Source organism: Oncorhynchus masou, chromosome 2, assembly GCF_036934945.1.
Source record: "Oncorhynchus masou masou isolate Uvic2021 chromosome 2, UVic_Omas_1.1, whole genome shotgun sequence".
NCBI lineage: Eukaryota > Metazoa > Chordata > Actinopteri > Salmoniformes > Salmonidae > Oncorhynchus > Oncorhynchus masou.
In genome coordinates, this window is record NC_088213.1 from 28,340,408 (window position 1) to 28,358,703 (window position 18,296).

The 18,296-nt window shown below is 40.6% G+C and overlaps 1 protein-coding gene across 1 annotated transcript; it reads left to right on the top strand.

The window, feature by feature from the left end:
* Positions 1–590: 590 nt before the first annotated feature.
* LOC135558147 (zinc transporter ZIP13-like) lies at positions 591–16,646 on the top strand. Its single transcript, XM_064991888.1, has 10 exons — positions 591–722; positions 1,851–2,198; positions 3,396–3,509; positions 7,453–7,586; positions 10,284–10,406; positions 10,634–10,723; positions 11,586–11,636; positions 11,854–11,986; positions 12,327–12,426; positions 14,219–16,646. The coding sequence occupies exons 2-10, from the start codon at positions 1,874–1,876 to the stop codon at positions 14,292–14,294; spliced, it is 1,146 nt and encodes a 381-aa protein (XP_064847960.1). The 5' UTR covers positions 591–722; positions 1,851–1,873; the 3' UTR covers positions 14,295–16,646.
* Positions 16,647–18,296: the final 1,650 nt, after the last annotated feature.

Sequence of the window (18,296 nt, forward strand, 5' to 3'; positions counted from 1 at the left end):
ACTGACTTGCCTAGTTAAATAAAGGTTTAATAACATAAATAAATACAAAATTATCTTTCGATTTTCTATTGCGGTGACCTTATAGGCTACTATTTGGTGTAAGGTGTAAAGTAACTAATTACAAATATACTCTCGTTACTGTCACTGAGTACTTATACTTTTTTGGATTATTTTTCAAGTAATTCATTTTACTTCTACTATAGTGAAATGTCATTTAAGTACTATTTCCACAACTGTATTTAAGATACATGACTGATTCAAACATTCACATGAAACAGAAGCATTATTACTGGACATAAGCCTACAGCACTGCAGGCTAATGTTAAACCTGGGGTGTAGCCATTACACCGATTCTGTTGCTAAGCGTTTGGCAACAGCAACCGTTCACTCTAAACGGAAAACGCAAAGGAGTTTATATTGGACAAATCCAGGAAGGTGCTCCCCGTTTGCTCTGTTTGGTTTTTAAACGGTAAACCGTTTCCGTAATGAATAGACCCCAGAAACCTCCATCACAAACATAAGTGCCTAAACTACATTTTGGCATACCTCCTGTCAGGAATAAAAATACACTTCCGGTGACGTGGCTCCTCTGGAAAAGGGGAAGCCGTGGCAGGAAAGTTAGCTGCGGAATCAGCTGGAGAGTGGAACAGCAGCGCTAGTCTACCTCACTGAGCTGGATGGCAGGGACACACTGGTGGCAGAACTTCAGGAATCACAACAGGGTAAAATATATTAATATCACATTACTTATTAACTTTTTCTTGTAAGTTGACTGCGTGATTTTAGCAATCCAAACTAACTGACTTCAATTTAAGGTTTGAAATGGTAACGTTAGGCTTGGCTAGTTAAGCGTGCTAGCTGAGTTTGTTTATAGACAGCCATTTGGGCGTCACGACCAGAACTTTCCAAGTAGCAGAGCGAATTAAATAGCAACTGGTTGCCAAATAAACAGTAACCTTTAAGTAAAAACAAAAGTCACCTAGCTAGCTAAATAAATCCATGCGATGCATATCTAACGTAGCAGATACAGCTGTTGCTACAGTGAGTGAGACGTGTTACATTGTAATTAACGTTAGCTGGCCCACAACTTGTTACTTTGTTACAATTCATCAAAATGTGAACGTTTGGGCCTTTCCGGAACGTGTGCAACACTCGCTTGTGCTATGTCGTCTTAACTTTTACTGCGCGAGCTGTCTGGCATCACACAACAGCATATCATCAGCATCCCATATCTATCGTTGACGTAAACAGCATTTTACTCGTTCCTGCAAGCCATGTTTGTGAATTCTTCACATAGCCTCCAACTTTTTAGTGTTGTCTTTCTCCCTTATATTTGTGATTTGTCGACCGTTAACAGCGCTCTGATGAACACATTCAAAATGCGACGCAGGCGCGCTGACGTGTAGATGGGGTACCGCAGGCCAAGGGGCTCGCGGGCATTATCACACACAACCATGTGAAGTTAATATAATGATAATTTTCTGAATTAAACGTCAACCATAGTTATTTGGTTTAGTTCAAGTCATGATGCTGTGTAATAGGTCCTCTTAGACACGTTTTCTTAGACATTAGCAGACCTAAGCAGTTGCTCATGGAGCACTTTTTCCATCTGTTTTGGTGGAATGACTACCCTACCAAGGGATTTATTTTGTCCTGTCCATTTTTACAGTCATCATCTGTTACTGGTCACACACAATATCACAACCTTAGCCAAAAATGTCTATACAAACTGTTTGGCAGTGAATGTGCATTCAATTTAATTGAGAAAGCATCTATGTTGAGTTAAGAATGCATGTATCTCGTTATATGATGACCTCTCCATCTTGCAACATTGTCCTTGTTGGTTGCAGGTGCTCTCTGGAACGAGGGACGGATGAAATCAAGAGGCGGTAGGCCCAGCTGGGCGTTGGCTGCACTGTTCACTGGTGCTGCCCTGCTGGTCATCTCCTCCAGAGGGGCATCCAGTGGGAAGATGATGTCCCAGGCAGCCATGGCTCATGCCACAGCCACAGCCGCTGGATCAGGCCCAGGGCTTCCAGATGAGTTCCTAGGCTTCCAGGCCTTAGCTGACTTCTTTGCAAGTGAACGTGCCGATGTCTGGCTCTGCTCTCTGGTTGGGTCTGTTGCTGTAGGCCTCACTGGGATTTTCCCCCTTCTTGTTATTCCTATTGAGGCAGGAGCGGCCCTCGAGACAGCGGGTAAGTTGTGACCTAAACTGATATGTAACCTTGCTGTTAGCCAGACTAATGTAGGCCTACTCTTTCTTCTGAAAATGAGCCACACTGGTTATGCCTTGATCACCACACTCGTAATTAGACATCCTGAGGTAGCCTACAGTGACTGACTTACCATTAAGCAGAAGAGGCAAATGCCTCACATCATCAAGGGGCCCTTGTGAGCTGGGCATAATTTTTAATCATAAAATACAGTTCTGCACTTTTTTTCTGAAGAGCCATTTAAATGTGGAGCTATGGCACCTCTATTTTTCGGAGGAAACTGCTGCTTATGAGCTGAACAATGTGCTTCTGAACTCTGCCTGACCACACCCTTTTAAACACAGCCTTCAAGTAGAATATATAGAGGGCACAGTCACTACCTCCAAAGCTGCGTTGCTGATTTTTGTTGTTGCCTTGAGTATTTAACCATGTGAGATACCAGTACTATTTATGTGCATAAAGTGTTAAACTGTAACTTTTTGGTCAAATGTCAATGATTCCTTTGCACCATTGGGATTATGCTTTTGACTCACAAATCCTGCAGTTTAAAAAAAAAAATGACCAGAGAAAGTAAATCTAAAGGTATCAATGACAAGCCTTGTTGGATAATGGATAAATGTGTCAATGTGAATGGTGCTGAATTGGGTGTGTCCTCATTTCCATGCTGTATTCTTCACTCTCAAAGAAGAGAAACCAGGCCACTATGTATTGCATTTCAACTCCTCTCAGAAAACACAATTAACACTGAAGGCCACTGGCTTTGCCTGTCCTGGTCCTTTGTGCTTATTAGTCTTGGTAATGAGAAAGTCAGATCACTAATGCCATATTGTAATGCAATGGTAGTTGCATCCTCTGAAGCTGTTCATTCAGACGTTTAAAAAAAATCGAGCCCATAAATTGAGAAGTTACCCAGTAGGCCTATTTCTTTAATTGTCATAGTCATACTTCATGCAAAGATACAAATGTTTAAATAGACAAACATGTAATGGCTCTTAATTTTAAAGCTAGAAATAGAAAATAACTAATTTCGCAAATGTATTTAAATGAAGCCTGTAAATGTTTTAGCTCAAACAGGGAAGAACCATCATTTTTGTATATCATGGATGATACAGCCTACCTCAACTACACTTTTCATAATTGCCATCTCTTTCTCTCTTGTTACTCTCCGTGTGTTTCCAGCTGGCTGTCGGAAGCTAAAGCAGCTTCTGAGCTTTGCCATTGGTGGTCTCTTGGGTGACGTGTTCCTCCACTTGCTCCCGGAGGCTTGGGCACATTCCCACTCCTGCAGCCCAGGTGGGTCAACCTTCTCTCTCAGGCACCCTCCTGTTCTTTCTATCCCCATCCTTATCCCTCCTGGAGACATCCCCATTCAAATTGCCTGTGCTTATTTCCCCCCACCAGTATACCTCTTCTGACCCTTCACACAGACCAGTGGAATGCCTGTGTCCTTAGGCTTGCATATCACTTATCTGACATGTCAGCAATATTGTAAAGATAGTCTGTTTGCGAAAACAATTGATTTCGACTCTTTTCAAACTGACAGAGACAGAATGACAGCTAACATTCCCAGTATACTACATTTATTTTTTCTAATAAGTTAACATCGGAAGTGCAGATATTCTCTTCAGTACTAATGATTTGTCAAATATAGCATTTTACAATGACTCTTCAAAGCAGTTTTAGTGCAAACATATACACTGAACAAAAATATAAATGCAACACTTTCAAAGATTGTACTGAGTTACAGTTCATATATGGAAATCAGTCCATTTAAATAATTTCATTAGACCCTAATTAAAGGTTAAATAAAATAAAAAAATATATGGATTTCACATGCCTGGGAATACAGATATGCAGTTATTGGTCACAGCTACCTTTAAAAAAAAAAGTTGTGGGAATGAGTCAGAAAACCAGTTAGTATCTGGTGTGCCCACCATTTGCCTCATACAGATCGACACATCTCCTTCACATAGTGTTGATCAGGCTGTTGCTTGTGGCCTATGGAATGTTGTCACACTGCTCTTCAATGTCTGTGCGAAGTTACTGGATATTGGCCGGGAACTGAAACACTGTCGTACACGTCGATCCAGAGCATCCCTAACATGCTGAAAGAGTGACATGTCTGGGGAGTATGCAGGCCATGGAAGAACAGGGACGTTTTCAGCTTCCAGGAACTGTTTATAGATCCTTGCAACATGGGGCCGTGCATTATCATGCCGAAGCGTCAGCTGATGAATGGCACGATAATGGGCCTCAGGATCTCTTCACAGCATCTCTGTGCATTTAAATGGCCATTGATTAAAATGCAGTGGTGTTAGTCTGTAGTTTGTCCCTGCCCATACCAAAACCCAATGCTACCATGGGGCATTGAAGGTGAGTATTTTCCCATTGAAGTTGGTTATGACGCCGAACTGCACTCGGGTCAAGACCTTTGTGAGGACGACGAGCATGCAGATGAGCTTCCCTGAGACGGTTCCTGTAGAAATTCTACAGTTTAAAACCACAGTTTAATCCGTTGGCTGGTCTCGGACGATCCCGCAAGTGAAGAGGCCGGGTGTGAGGATCCAGGGCTGGTGTGGTTACACATGGTCTGCAGTTGTGGGATTGGTTGGACATACTGCCGAATTCTCGAAAATGTTGTTGTAGAGGAATTAGCATTCAATTCTTGCAACAGTTCTGCTGGACTTTCCTGCAGTCAGCATGCCAATTGCACGCTCCCCCAACTAGAAACATCTGTGGCATTGTTATGACAAAACTGCAGATTTTAGTGGCCTTTTATTGTCCCCCGCTCAAGGTGCACCAGTGTAAGGATCATGCTGTTTAATCAGCTTTTTGAGATGCCACACCTATCAGATGGATAGATTATTTTGGCAAAGGAGAAATGCTCACTAAAAGGGATGTAAACTAATTTGTGCACAACATTAGAGAAATACCATTTTTGTGCAATATTTCTGGGGTCTTTTATTTCAGCTCATAAAACATGTGACCAACACTACGTGTTGTGTTATATTTTTGTTCAGTGTGTTTTTTGTTGATTTTTAATTTAGGATTACCAGGGATGTGTTTAGAAAGACGCAACATTTTGGAACATTCACATAGCACATATTTCTATGTATACACACATGCTTCTCTGTCAAGTATTGCAGTGTTTCCAAACTCCAGTACCCAGTCCTCCAGTATTTAAAAAAAGAAAAGCACACCTGATTTAACTGAACTAATCATCAAACGCTCAATGAGATAAGGTGTGTTTGCATTGGGTACTGGTATTGGGAAACACTGTATGCTCTTCATGGCATTTCTACAGTGCCTTGCGAAAGTATTCGGCCCCCTTGAACTTTGCGACCTTTTGCCACATTTCAGGCTTGAAACATAAAGATATAAAACTGTATTTTTTTGTGAAGAATCAACAAGTGGGACACAATCATGAAGTGGAACAACATTTATTGGATATTTCAAACTTTTTTTAACAAATCAAAAACTGAAAAATTGGGCGTGCAAAATTATCCAGCCCCCTTAAGTTAATACTTTGTAGCGCCACCTTTTGCTGTGATTACAGCTGTAAGTCGCTTGGGGTATGTCTCTATCAGTTTTACACATCGAGAGACTGAAATTTTTTCCCATTCCTCCTTGCAAAACAGCTCAAGCTCAGTGAGGTTGGATGGAGAGCATTTGTGAACAGCAGTTTTCAGTTCTTTCCACAGATTCCCGATTGGATTCAGGTCTGGACTTTGACTTGCCATTCTAACACCTGGATATGTTTATTTTTTAACCATTCCATTGTAGATTTTGCTTTATGTTTTGGATCATTGTCTTGTTGGAAGACAAATCTCCGTCCCAGTCTCAGGTCTTTTGCAGACTCCATCAGGTTTTCTTCCAGAATGGTCCTGTATTTGGCTCCATCCATCTTCCCATTAATTTTAATCTTCCCTGTCCCTGCTGAAGAAAAGCAGGCCCAAACCATGATGCTGCCACCACCATGTTTGACAGTGGGGATGTGTTCAGGGTGATGAGCTGTGTTGCTTTTACGCCAAACATAACGTTTTGCATTGTTGGCAAAAAGTTCAATTTTGGTTTCATCTGACCAGAGCACCTTCTTCCACATGTTTGGTGTGTCTCCTAGGTGGCTTGTGGCAAACTTTAAATGACACTTTTTATGGATATCTTTAAGAAATGTCTTTCTTCTTGCCACTCTTCCATAAAGGCCAGATTTGTGCAGATTCCATAAAGGCCAGATTTGTGCAGATTTGGCCAGATTTGTGTGATTGTTGTCCTATGGACAGAGTCTCCCACCTCAGCTGTAGATCTCTGCAGTTCATCCAGAGTGATCATTGGCGTCTTGGCTGCATCTCTGATCAGTCTTCTCCTTGTATGAGCTGAAAGTTTAGAGGGACGGCCAGGTCTTGGTAGATTTGCAGTGGTCTGATACTCCTTCCATTTCAATATTATCGCTTGCACAGTGCTCCTTGGGATGTTTAAAGCTTGGGAAATCTTTTTGTATCCAAATCCGGCTTTAAACTTCTTCACAACAGTATCTCGGACCTGCCTGGTGTGTTCCTTGTTCTTCATGATGCTCTCTGCGCTTTTAACGGACCTCTGAGACTATCAAAATGCAGGTGCATTTATACGGAGACTTGATTACACACAGGTGGATTGTATTTATCATCATTAGTCATTTAGGTCAACATTGGATCATTCAGAGATCCTCACTGAACTTCTGGAGAGAGTTTGCTGCACTGAAAGTAAAGGGGCTGAATAATTTTGCACGCCCAATTTTTCAGTTTTTGATTTGTTACAAAAAGTTAGAAATGTCCAATAAATGTCGTTCCACTTCATGATTGTGTCCCACTTGTTGTTGATTCTTCACAAAAAAATACAGTTTTATATCTTTATGTTTGAAGCCTGAAATGTGGCAAAAGGTCGCAAAGTTCAAGGGGGCCGAATACTTTTGCAAGGCACTGTATCTGCAATATTTGACAACTGGATGTGGCCCAGGATTAAGTTTCCCAGATCTGAGGTCCTCTGGTTGTCATGTAGAAATACACTTTAAAATGCTTTGCTGACTTCTATGAAGTCCTCGGTGGTGATGAGCAACTCTAAGCCATGCCTACATTCCACTGATCCATGTGAAAAGGGGTCTCCATACAATCCTAGAGAAAGTTTTCCAATTAGTTTGTCATCCCTGTTAAAATAGAGCCTATCTCACACTGTATGTCTCTTCCATCCTCCCTGTGTTCAGACAAGAGCCAGCTCCACTACAGGACCCAGGGCCTGTGGGTTATCATGGGCATGCTGTCCTTCCTTCTCCTGGAGAAGATGTTCCCAGATGAGAACAGTCAGGAGGACTCCATTGGTAACAGCCAGCATGTCCCTGTGAGTAGTTCAATGCTGTTTTATTGTCCATGTCTACATGAAAAGTGCAACAGAGTCGAGTCAATGCACTGGAAACAACTCTTTAATAGCTCCAAATTATTTAAATAAATAGTGGGCAGGTCTTTCCAAAGAAGGTTAAGGTCATGCATCTAATTACACACCTCATCTCATATGCTGGAACCCTCACATATTTATTCAGGTGTGTCCAGTGTACCAGTGCTCTTTAATCCCTTCACTGGTACCACAGTGACACTGCTCTTCCATGCGGTGCGGTGGCTAGTGGATCAGTTGGCTCTATCTAGGGCTTTCTGTTTGATCTGAGCTGGTCTTCAGTGGATAATTCTGACCTAAACTTAAACAAGGCACATTAGATCATCTTGATTGATGGTGTTGTAGCTGAAGAAACCACAATCTGTTTTTATTCCACTCTTCAGTGATGCATCATTAGCATTTTGACTTCAACAATCAACTTCTGAATTTAAGCCGCTTTAAGGTAGTGATTAAACAGTGCTGTGATGACACATTATGTCCTAAATGGGAATCTCCCAGAATTGTCTTATTTATAACTTTATAAGTGGAGTTGGAGTCCAAATGGGAAAATAAGAAATCTGAGTCAAACTAATCCAATTTTCTACAGATTTGAATGTGAATATTATAAAATATGCATTTAAAAAATATATGCACATTTTCTGACCAGAGGTTTGTTTCTATCAAATGGGTGTGTTGTGGATAAAAAGGCTGTGATGCAGTGTACATAGAAACCACTTGGTGCTAAAGTTTGTCATGTACCGACTAAAAAATACAAGGTCAATGTGTTTCCATTGCGTTTTCCACTCTATCGATTTGGTTTTTCACACAAACTGTTGCGATAAATGGCAAACGTGCCCAATCAAGTTTTGGCATATTCTCTATAGACAACAGCTTGCTGATGAAGTGGTTAGGTTATAGGATTGGATGGATCAAATTATTTTTATTCGTTAATTGGCAGCTACAGCTAAGCACAAATCATGTCACTAGCATACATAATAAGATCCTCAATATTTATTGGAAAGGAGCATCAAGCTCATGACTGTGCACCACCCTGTGAAATTCATCATAACTTCTTTCATCTGAAGCCCTAATAAACTGGGCAAGCTTTTTCAAGTTAGGACCACACATCATAGCATCGACTTGCCTTCAAATTTACCTCGCCATGATGGTAATGCTATCAACAATTGCGCAATAGATAGTTTCCACCAATTTGTTGCATAATTAACTTTACAGACACAAAGATCCCACCATGTCGAACAAGCAAATTGTCTGTTGACAATTATGAAATTGTACCGACACTTTTTCCATCCCAGCTGTCATGATTATTTATTTTTTCCACTAACTTTTTAATCTGGATTGAAACGTGGTTACTGATGCAACCTTATCAATCCCCTACCTCCACAAGCAGGGACCCATTGTGCCATAGCCCTGAGTCGATCTGCTAGACACGCTTGGGATCAAAGCTGTATTCTATCTCCCCTCCATTTCTCTAATACCAGTGAGACCCTTTTTCATATGGGATTTGGAGTGGGTATTAGTGCAGAGTATTAGCTTCTGGATTCTTTTGATGTTTTGGGGTATGGAGTGATTTTTGGTGGTGCATTGAGTGAGTTGAGATGTTCTCTGCTCTGTAGAAATGGGAGAGCTTCTTGTGGTGTATGTAAAACAGAGGTACACAACTGCAGGATTTTGAAGGCCTTAATGTCTGTAGGGTTCCTTTTTTATCAATTTTATTTCACTGATATAGTCAGCTCTAACTTGCTGATGAAAAGGTAAGGGTGAAAACCAGCACTTTAAATCATACTGCATTTGTGATCCCATATGCTAAAATGTTCTGTTATTCAAAAGATAATCCTTAATTCAATTGCAGGTATTTGTTTCTTATCCTTGTGCCCCATACATCTCGCAAAAGTTGTGTGTACCACTTTCCTCTTCCTTCTCTTTTGCTCAGGAGGTGGAAGATTGGCATCCATGTCTGGTCTCATTCATTGTAGCTATTTATAGAGATTGGGAGGAAGCAGCTGCTACATCAGAGGCCAGAGGAGTGTGTTCAGGGGTGGATAGTGAGATTCGGGGTAGATCAGTGCTCATTCCACAAATGGAGTCTTATCAAGCATGTTTCGATGTTGGTATCAATATGCCGTTACTATTCAATTCAGAGACATAGGTCATGAATCACGATCTCACTTGGTGTCAAACTCCCACTCTCCAATGAATTACCCAGCCCACTCACACATTAGGGGACATATTGATATTTGAGAAGATATTTAACATTTCCCAGCCACATTTAGAATACAGCAGGCTTTTTGCCTCATTTCATTTGACTATTAAATGCCGCTGTACTGTAAATGGCTCTAAACGAGGAAGGGACCAGGAAGTTGGCCCTGCTCTGGAAAGGAGAATGGCCTGGGGTAGAATTAATTTGTTTTTTGTTAAAAGCACGCAAATTCAGTGGAAGATGTGATGACTGCGACAGGAATTTTAGGCTGTAATGTGCAGTCCGTGGTTGGAGGAGAGAAGCTATGGTTGACATAGAGGAAACACAGTACTGTAGGTTGATTCAATGGAATGTATAGGTGTAGTGTACTATGTAAACCTTTGCATGCTTTAGAATTTCCTGCTGATTGGGCTAATACCTGTTTTTGTTTTTTGTCACCCCTTCCTCAGACCTCCCATAGCTCAGACTCCAGTAGTGAGGTGTTGTCCCCTATCAATGGGCACCATTCTGATACGTGGAGCTCGCCCTGCAAGACAAAAAGCAGCTTGCAGCAAGTGCCAAAGAAAATAAAGGTAAGTTGGATCAAATGGGTGAAGTTTGCCTGACGGGATATTGTTCATTTTAACAAGCCATATGTAAATGACAAAAGGGAGAATAATCTGGAAATGTCCATTTGCTTAAGAGCCAACAAACTGAAATAATTTGTACTAAGTAACCCCTTTTGCTTTGTGTATATGACTTCAGTGTGAGTCAGCTGTGGGATCCTGTATAGACTTGGTTCTGTGTCTCTATCTGGCAGACGAGTGGGTACCTGAACCTGCTGGCTAACTGCATTGACAACTTCACCCATGGCCTGGCTGTGGCAGGGAGCTTCCTGGTCAGCAGGAAGGTGAGTTAGTCTGCAGCACAAATCTGCAATGAAGTCTGTCCAGGTGCTATATACTAAATAGTCCCCATGTGTGGGTTTTTAATAAATGCTAATTAAACCTAATAGCCGTTACTAATTTCAATGCAAGCATTTCAACAAAATGCACCGTGGACATGAACAATGCATACAATACTTCAACTTAGAGCAGACTTATTACAGACTACAGTATGTTATGAAAGGTGGTTGTTTTGGCATTTGAGGCTCGTGCCCATGATTGGCAGAGGACCCAACCCCCTTGGCAGACTTGTAGATGGCTGTATCAGCGCTCACTTAGCCATAACATTCACTATTCTCAGCTCAGTCCACTATGAGCATGATACTGCACCCCTGCTTAAGAGACTAGTTTCAACAACACAATTCTATGATTTTGATACAAAGTACGGTATTGTCATTATTACAGAACATTGAGTCAGGACATTGAATTCTACCTCGCTATTTTCTGAAGTATGAGAATGATTACATTACCCACGGTTGTGGGTGAGAAAGTCCAGCTGGAGAGGCATAAGGCTAACAGCATGAGCCAAAGGGAGAGTTTGCCAGAGAGGAAGTAAACTAGCTAGATGTCTCTACATCGCTCACACACATGGGCATCCCACTTATTTTGGTTTCCATCTGCACTCATATTTCTATATGCAGGCATGATGGTGTTTATCAAAGTAGAAGCCCAGTTGGATGGATGAAACAAACATTGTCATGTATACACACTGTAATGTAGTACAAGAGCCGTTATCAGAGTTTGAGTAGTATAGGATCGGAAACATGTCTTGTACGTATATATTTTGCAGATCCTGATCAGAGACATGTTCTATGTATTTCCTGACAGGTTGGGTGTCTCACCACCTTTGCCATCCTGCTCCATGAAATCCCCCATGAAGTAAGTTCAAACTTGCTATTTTTAGGGGATGTGACCTATTTTATTTGTAACATACTTCATGCAATGAAAGCTAATTATGACTTTTTTTGAGTCATGAATTGATTCAGTTCTAGTTGATATCCCCATATTTATTTTCCTTACATAAATGGGCTCTGTGATGCATTGCTTATATGTGAATCTGTGACACATTGCTTACATGATGTTTGCTCATCTCTAGGTGGGTGACTTTGCCATCCTGCTGCGTGCAGGGTTTGACCGCTGGAGTGCCGCCCGCATGCAGCTATCCACCGCCCTAGGAGGGGTGCTGGGGGCCTGTTTCGCCCTGTGTGCCCAGTCTCCCAGAGGCACAGGTGAGCCACCTAGCATCCTCCATATACAAAACAGCAGCAGAGCACTGAAACTACAGCTCCACACCAGGTGCTTGACTTGGACTGAAATAAGGAACAGTATTTATTTTGGGTGCCGGTACTGTTTATATTTAGGTGCAAGAGATCCACAATACTTTTGATTGAATATTCTATAAGCGGTGCAGGAGCTAAAGCAGTAGACCATTAAGTGCTGGTATTCTGCTCCGGTGAGCTCCTGCCCATGTTGAACTGTCCACACCCTTGGTGCTTTGGCAGCCAAGCAGCATGAAAAGCTTTGTTTAACTATTAAGCCAAACCTTTCATTCCAATTTATCCTGTGTAGAAAATGCAACAGCGTGGATCTTACCATTCTCCTCGGGAGGCTTCCTGTACATAGCCCTGGTCAACGTGGTGCCTGACCTCCTGGAGGAGACCAGCTTTGGGTATGTACACTGGTCAGTCTGGACAGCCATGGACCACAATGCAAATACCCACTAAGAGACTAAATATGCAGCGGGGGAAAAGTGTTAACCTGTTAATCCCGATATCGGAATCGATATGGCAACTACCAGTGAAAATGGAGAGCGCCAAAATTCAAACCGCAGAAATCTCATAATTACATTCCTAAAACATACATGTGTCTTATATCATTTTAAATCTATTTGTTGTTCATCCCACCAAAGTGTCCGATTTCAAATAGGCTTTTCAGCTAAAGCACTACAAACGGTTGTTAGGTCTCCACATAACCACAATAAGCACAGCTATTTTCCAGCAAAATATAGCCTTCACAAAAAACAGAAATAAAGATAAAATTAATCACTAACCTTGAATTATCTTCATCAGATGGCACTCAGAGGACTTCATGTTACACAATACATGCATGTTTTGTTTGATAAAGTTAATATTTATATAAAACAAATCTGAGTTTACATTGGCGTGTTAGATTCACTAGTTCCAAAAACATCAAGTGATTTTGCATAGCCATATCATTCAACAGAAATACTCATTATAAATGTAGATAATAATATAGTTATACACATGGAATTATAGATATACCTCTCCTTAATGCAACCGCTGTGTCAGATTTCAAAAACTTTACGGAAAAAGAAATGCATGCAATAATCTGAGACTGCGCTCAATTTAAAAACACCACAGCCGCAAAGATGGCGTCAAAATAAACAAGAAATTACATGATAAATATTCCCTTACCTTTGATCTACATCAGAAAGCACTCCAGGAATCCCAGGTCCACAATAAATGTTTGTTTTGTTCGAAAATGTCCGTTATTTATGTCCAAATACCTTCTTTTGTTAGAGCGTTTGGTATACATATCCAAACGCCAATTCTGGTCAGCGTTATATCGGACAAAAACTTCAAAGTGATACTACAGGTCGAAGAAACATTTCAAACTAAGTACATAATTAATCATTAGTATGTTTTTAACATATAGCTTCAATAAAGTTCCAACCGGAGTATTCTTTCTTGTCTTCATGAGCAATGGAAAGCAAGTGACTACCATGAGGAAAAAGTTGGATCACAAAATGGCTGCTTGATGGACAGCTGATATATTCTGCTCTCATTCACTCTCACAACAACATAAAAGCAGCTTTTTTTTTTTTTACCTTTTATTTTACTAGGCAAGTCAATTCAGAACAAATTCTTATTTTCAATGACGGCCTAGGAACAGTGGGTTAACTGCCTGTTCAGGGGCAGAACGACAGATTTTGTACCTTGTCAGCTCGGGGATTTGAACTTGCAACCTTTCGTTTACTAGTCCAATGCTCTAACCACTAGGCTACACTGCTACAATGCTATAACCACTAGGCTACACTGCCCCCCATTATAATTTCTATTGATGGTTGACATCTAGTGGAACCCCTAGGCAGTGCAACATCATTCATATCTCAAGGGGATTTCATTGGGGACTCTGAATACATATAAGCTCAGATTTCTGCCTTCCTGTTTTGATTTCAACTCAGGATTTTGCCTGCCAATATGAGTTCTGTTATACTCGCAGACATCATTCAAACCGTTTTAGAAACTTTAGTGTTTTTTATCCGATACTAATAATAGTACACAAATATTAGAAACTATGACTGAGGAGCAGGCCGTTTGATATGGGAACCTTTTCATCCAAGCTACTCAATACTGCCCCTGCAGCCATAAAAAGTTAAGCTAATATGAAAATGAATCGGCAGACACTGAAGCAAAAACATGTTTCTTAATTTTTTCCAGACACTCCCTGTTGCAGATCCTGCTCCTGTGCTGTGGCATTGCCGTCATGGCCGCCTTGTCTGCCGTCGTGGATTGAGCTCAAAAGACAAGCCTGCTTTACCAAAATATAATTGAAAACATCACCGCAACATTCACTGGACTGGGACGCAATCCCCCTTTCTATAAAGTTAAGTCCTCAGATTGCATTCAGTCGCCCTTTTTATTATATTGAACTTCTTTTTTATACTCCACCTAGTGCCAAAACATCCTATCAGCATGGCCATCAACATGGACGCGATCTGACAATCAGAACGGCACCTTGAATCATGATACCTGCTTTTTCTATCAGGACTCTAGACCAACTGTGTCCACCTTGTCTGCTGATCTCTGACTAGTGTCTGTGTGGACTCTAACGTGCCAAACCCAGACAGAGACAGACATTTTGAAATGACAAGAGAGCTAAAGAAAGCTTATTGAAGCTTTCATGGAAGTGACTGGACTGAGAGCATCAGACCATAATGGGCAGACACTCAGTCTCATCCTGTTTTATTACACACATGCACATATTCAAACAGGTCATATCAGACACATATGAGCAGCTCATGCATACTGTACAAACTTAATCTCACATGGCTTTACCATACTAAAATGCGTACACATTTCCTTACATTCTTCAAATTGTATGCTCGTGCTGCTTTCTATTTGTCTCTTTCAGGCTAATTTATATTTATTGTGTCTTATTGGTTTCTGTATCTGCTTGTACAGCCTAGTATTTATTGAATTATTTCAGAAAGTAACATGGTGCAATGTTTTTGTCAAATTCTGTTGTGACTTCCATCACGCACCATTGCGTTTTCTGTAGGGTTAATCTGTTACATTGATGTATATTCAAGCAAAAAGAGCATGTATTTTTCAATTGCATACAATGCTAATTTGTTAAGAGACACTCAGACAGATATATTTGAAACTCCTTAATTATGAGAGCTTAATTTCAGGAAAATATGATTTAGAAATGTTAGAATAATATTATACAAAATATTTTTGTGCTGTCTTGATTTTACTATATAGTGCTTTCAGAAAGTATTCACACCCCTTTTTTCATGTTTTTTACAAAGTGGGATTGAAAACATATTTTAAAAAAAAAATCAGAAATCTACAATACTCACGTCAAAGTTTTAAAGACATAATTTTAAAAAAATTGGAAAATAAATCACTCTCTTGATTAGTTAAGTATCCAACCCCCTGAGTCTGTTAAACACCTTTGGCAGCGACTACAGCTGCTTTTCTGGGTAAGTCTAAGAGCTTTGCACACCAGGATTGTACTATAGTTGCCCATTTTTTTTTTTTATTTTTTTTATTTTTTTGGTTGTTGATCATTGCTAGACAACCATTTTCAATTCTTGCCATAGATTTTCAGTTAGATTTAAGTCGAATGAAACTAGGCCACTTGGGAGCATTCAATGACATCTTGGTAAGCAACTTGTGTATATTTGGCCTTGTGTTTAAGGTAATTATCCTGCTGGAAGGTGAATTTCTCTCCCAGTGTTGGGAAGCTGACGGAACCAAGTTTTCTTCTAGGATTTTGTCTGTGCTTAGCTCTATTTATTTTATTTTAATCTTAACAACGTATTCCTTGCTGATGACAAGCACACAACATGATGCAATCATGTTGAGAATATGAAGTGCTACACTGTTGTGTTGGACCCAAACATAATGCTTTGTATTCAGGACAAAAAGTTCATTTATTTGCCACATTTTTTTCAGTATTACTTTAGTGCCTTGTCTCAAACAGGATGCATGTTTTGAAATATTTGTTGTCTTTTCAGTCTGTTGTCAGTATTGTGGAGTAACTAAAGTACAATGTTGTTCCATCCTCCATTAAACTCTTTTAAAATCTCCAATAGCCCCATGGTGAAATCCCTGAGCGGTTTCCTTCCTCTCTTGCAACTGAATTGGGAATGTCGCCTGAATCTTTGTCGTGACTGGGTATAATGATACACCATCCAGTGTTAACTGCATCATGCTCAAAGGGATATGTAATGTCTGCCCCCCCCCCACCCTATTATTGCACCGTGCTATTTATTTGACTTGTTTTAAGCACGTTTACTCCTGAACTTATTTAGGCTTGCCATAAAAGCGTTGAATACTTAATGAGTCAAGACATTTCAGCTTTTCATTTGTAAAGATTTTTTTTATTCCACTTTCACATTATGGGGTATTTGTGTGTGTGTGTGTGTGTGTGTGTGTACATCAGTGACCCAAAACCTCAACTTAATAAATGTATAATTTAGAATGTAACAAAATGTGGAAAAAGTCAGTGTGCATACTTTCTAATTGCACTGTATTCACTCTTGGTAGTTGCATGCGCACAAGTTACACTAAGTGAAAGCTATGGAGATTATGCCTCAATGTTATGCAATCAAAACAATAAAATTCCACACTAAACAAATGTTTTCTGTAAGCACATGTTTTGCAGCAAAGAGTCCGGGCTTAAAATGTAATTGGAGCCAGAGGGGGGTATTGATTGTTCACGCTTGACAAGAGCCCGTTGCCATAACGACTCCCTTGCAGATTACCTTCCTTAGTCCTGTGAGAAGCCTACTGTCTGTGGGAGCCTTCCTGTGAGATAAGATACTGAAGCTCTGTTTATACCTGGTTCTAACTCGCACCATTTATCCTGATGTTGTCCACATTCTGATTGTGCCCACACCTTTGGACAGGTGGCGATGATTAAAAGACGCACTGTGATCTGGTTGTGATCAGATCTTCCTGACCACCTCCTGAGGTAGTCAGGCACGCATTGGGAGAATCTCAATTGAATACTCCGCACGCTTTCACCTTGCCTTCGTAAACCCATTGGATAAGAAAGCCAGAGGTCCCTCCCTGACATCCTCCAATGGAAGAGGAGGCGAGTAGAGAGGATGCAATTGAGATTCTCCCATAGTCACCAGAGACCCTGGGTTCGCGCCCAGGCTCTGTCATAACCGGCCACGACCGGGAGGTATGTGGGGCGACGCACAATTGGCCTAGCATCGTCCTGGTTGAGGGAGGGCTTGGCCGGTAGGGATATCCTTGTCTCATCGCGCACCATCGACTCCTGTGTGGGGGCCGGGCGCAGTGCGTGTTAACCAAGGTTGCCAGGTGCACGGTGTTTCCTCCGACACATTGGTGCGGCTGGAGTTGTAGCGATGAGACAAGATAGTAGCTACTAAAACAATTGGATACCACGAAATTGGGGAGAAAAAGGGGTAAAATTAAAAAAAAAAAAAAATCAAAACAAAAAAAAAGATTCTCACATAGTGTCTGGATATCTTACAAGTGGAGATGGATCTGGACTGTGAAAGCATTTATAAATCATCAGTATCAGACCTAAAATCATTGACTTATGGCATGTATTTGTGTCTTAAAATAAACACTTTTGAAAGAAAGTCAAATAATTTACATACAGGGCGGGACCAAGAAATGTAGTCACAATGTGGACACATTGGACAGCTATGAGAGACATTTTAATTTCATATGTAGAATGTGGACTTGACCAGGACAAAATACACATGTTAGTGCCAGGTATAAATGAGACATGAATGACAACCTATACCGCAAAGCGAGAAAATCCATAAACTTAACACCGCTGACCTCGAGCATAAATCGCCTCTGACTGTCTATTGGAACATTGCACAACATATCTAACAGGAGATAGATCGGTCTTGATCCCATTAGGTCCTAGGAAAGACAAGTCCAGTTCAAGATCAGCGGACCTCCAAACTCAAATCTGGCACACTTTGAAAAATTATACAAAAGCCTTGTCCGATGTAAATGGTTGAAACCTTGTTGTATTTAAAGGGATCATGTATTGCACATGGTATACGCAGAGAAAACAAATGCATGTAAGTCTTTCAAGGACATCTATTGTTGCACTATTGAACAATGTGCCAATTTTCATTGCTATCTTTACCTCCCTTTACCTCAGATGAACAATTGAGACCCATATGCACAAAGTTGAATAGAAATATGTCCCCAAAACTTCATTGGTAACACTTTACACTGTTGCTCTTATACTCGTGTAATGACAATGTAATTACTCTAACAATGTAATTATTCA